The sequence below is a fragment of the Crocuta crocuta genome, unplaced genomic scaffold (assembly GCF_008692635.1).
Source record: "Crocuta crocuta isolate KB4526 unplaced genomic scaffold, BGI_CrCroc_1.0 scaffold251, whole genome shotgun sequence".
Classification (NCBI taxonomy): domain Eukaryota; kingdom Metazoa; phylum Chordata; class Mammalia; order Carnivora; family Hyaenidae; genus Crocuta; species Crocuta crocuta.
Window position 1 is genome coordinate 1,034,723 of NW_027527809.1, and position 2,897 is coordinate 1,037,619.

The 2,897-nt window shown below is 43.8% G+C and overlaps 1 protein-coding gene across 1 annotated transcript; it reads right to left on the reverse strand.

Moving 5' to 3' along the window:
- Positions 1 to 1,835: 1,835 nt before the first annotated feature.
- Positions 1,836 to 2,458, reverse strand: TPD52L3 (TPD52 like 3). Its single transcript, XM_077774877.1, is given in 2 exon segments — positions 1,836 to 2,266; positions 2,269 to 2,458. Coding segments are annotated over 2 exon segments (513 nt in total). The 5' UTR covers positions 2,351 to 2,458.
- Between the last annotated feature and the right edge of the window lie 439 nt (positions 2,459 to 2,897).

Consider the following 2,897-nt stretch of genomic DNA (forward strand, 5'->3'; position numbering starts at 1 on the left):
TCTCCCTGCTAAAAACCAAAAAAACCCCAGAAACATCTACCTCAGGAAATATGACTGGAGGAATGAAAGTAGCTGCCAGGTCCTGGCATTTTGAAAATGGAAAAGGAACAACCACCCACCCCCAAACCCCCTGAGGACTCAGGTTCTGTTTTATTCTAGTTGGGGGTTAGTTTTAAAAGAGGATAGACTTGGAGTCAAAGAGACTAGTGATGTTTAAAATCAGTTAGTTAGGTCCATTCAGAGGCAAAAGGAAGGTCCAGCATTACAGGGGATGGGCATTCTCTTTTAAATGTTGCAGTGCTTGCTAGGAATTTACCCAAGGGACACAAGAGTGCTGATGCATAGGGGCACATGTACCCCAATGTTCATAGCAGCACTCTCAACAATAGCCAAAACATGGAAAGAGCCTAAGTGTCCATTAAATGACGAATGGATCAAGAAGATGTGGTTCATCTATACAATGGAATACTGCATGGCACTGAGAAAGAATGAAATCTGGCCATGTATAGCAACATGGATGGAACTTGAAGGTGTTATGCTGAGCGAAATAAGTCAGGCAGAGAAGGACAGATACCATATGTTTGCACATATAGGTGGATTAGGATGAACTAAAAGAAGACCATGGGGGAGGAGAAGGAGAAAACTAGTTGGGGAGAGGGAGGGAGGCAAACCATGAGAGACTCTTGAATGTTGAGAAAAAACTGAGGGCAGATGGGAATGGGGGAGAGAGGAAGGGGGGTGATGGGCATGGAGGAGGGCACTTGTTGGGATGAGCACTGGGTATTGTATGGAAACCAACTTGACAATAAACTATTTAAGAAAAAAAATAAAACGGCATAGGAATAAAAAAAGTAAAAAATAAAAAATAATAAATGTTGCAGTGCTATTTAACATAGGAGTTTATCTTTCTTGAACTTGGCTATGCTGTTTTTCCTCCAGCCCCTCAGATGGAGATGGCAACAATCTAGGAATTCCTGGACAACAGAGAAGCAATTTTTTCCCTTTTAGGTGGCACGCTATTGTGGCAGGTACATGCTGCTACAAGGGTTAATCTTTGATATATAAAAAGATTACAAACACAAGGCAAAGTCAAGTCACAATTTCAGCTTGAATCCAAAGGAGGAATCTCTTAAATTGAAGCTAAAGCTAATTTGCTTAATTAGGAGCTTCAAAAAAAAAATCAAGTTTAGTATTATATAACAATTAATCTACTAACACTTTCCCCTCCATTTGTGAGGGTCTCAGAGAGAAAGGAGTGTTCTTGAACATCTTTTTAAAGTAACAATTGTAGGCTAGGTAGAGCTTTCAAGGTTCCTTCTGAGATTTAGGGAAGGAAGGAAATGGGGAGAGGATAAACTTACAGGTTATTTCATACCTTTTCCCAGTTCTAAAAAGAAAGCAACTTTGGCATTCCAATAGACTAGTTTTCCAAAAAAGAGTTTGGGCTTTGGCCTAAGATCCCTCTAAAGCTGTTGTCCTGTCCATTTAAATGCAACTCCAGAAAGGCTAATATAGTGATACATTTCTTCTACCAACCTTAGTGTAAAATAGTAGGGTACAGATTGATGGGTTCTCCATTCCAACAGCAGCAAATACCTATGTACAAATGGGAACTACTTTTTGCAAAACTGGACTCTGACTATTTCCTGAATTAACTTTTTACCATTGTGGTTTAGTTGCTTGTTTTTGATAGGCAGACGAGGAAAGGGAGTTCTTGTACTGGCCAGGCAAGATTACCAAGGGGTTCATTCCAGCTTCAGAAAGGGAAGCAGGTCATGCCCACTTCTTGCAACCAGATTATCTCCACTCCTCAGAACCAGATCAACTCCATTCCACTAAACTGGATCATTCCCACTCCTGGAAAGTAGGAGTGGATCATCTTTCCTCCCTGAAGCTGGGAAAGAATCATCCCCATTTCCAGCTGAAGAAGGAAGGCAGTCACTGCCAAGCTGTCTGCCACCTGCAACTCTTGACTTGATTGTCCCCATCAAACCTTCAAAGGATCTGAATGTGGCTGACTTCTTCATGTCTCCAAGCTTCCTGCAGATGGCAGAGCCTATGGTGGACAGGGCAGCTGACGTATTTTGTTTCATGTAGACATCGGAGATTTGAACGTCGTGCCAGCTTTTGGACAGATTCTGCCTCAGCTCCTGCAAGGCTATGAGGCCCAGCTTTTTCTTGAGCTCTATACAATGTCTTTCTTTTGCTGCCAGAGCATGGTGTAGGGTTATAATTTCACCCTCCAATTTAGTGAGCTTGGATTGAACTCCTTTCGTTCAGCCTCTGTGAGATCTTCTAGTTCAGCAGTTGGGTGGGACTCTGTCATGGTCTCTGTCATGGCTCCTGGCATGGACTGGAAATGAAGATCTTCATGAAGAGATCCCAGGCCCAATTCTTGGTAGAGAGAGTCATACTCGTAGTCAGCAGAGAAATAATCTTGGCCCCCAGAGTCGAAATCTAAACCTGCAGGGTACAACTTGGCTGTGGAGTGGGACTCTGGGAGTGATGGATCCATGTCTTAGCAGGTGGACCAAATGCCTTGGCGGGTGGTTGGGTATTCAGACATTATTCTGACATGCAGAATGGATGCCTCAGCTAGGAAGGTCCATTTCATGGGTAGAGGGTAGGGACCTGCTCCACTGGCTTCGGGGCTCGGAGGCAGCACTTCAGGGCTTAAGCCCAAAGCGGAAGGAACCTGGGGTCAGCTGCAAGGACTCCAACACTGCATGTGGTGGTTTGATGTTACAATGATCATGTGAGGTGGTTAGTGGGCCCGTTACTGTCAGAGAAAAGAGGTGCTTCTCTTTCTGCCGTAGTAGGGGGTAGATCCTGGCCTTCAAACAAAGTCTGACTTCTCTTACAGACACCAGAGGTTGTAAAATCACCAGAGGTTGTAA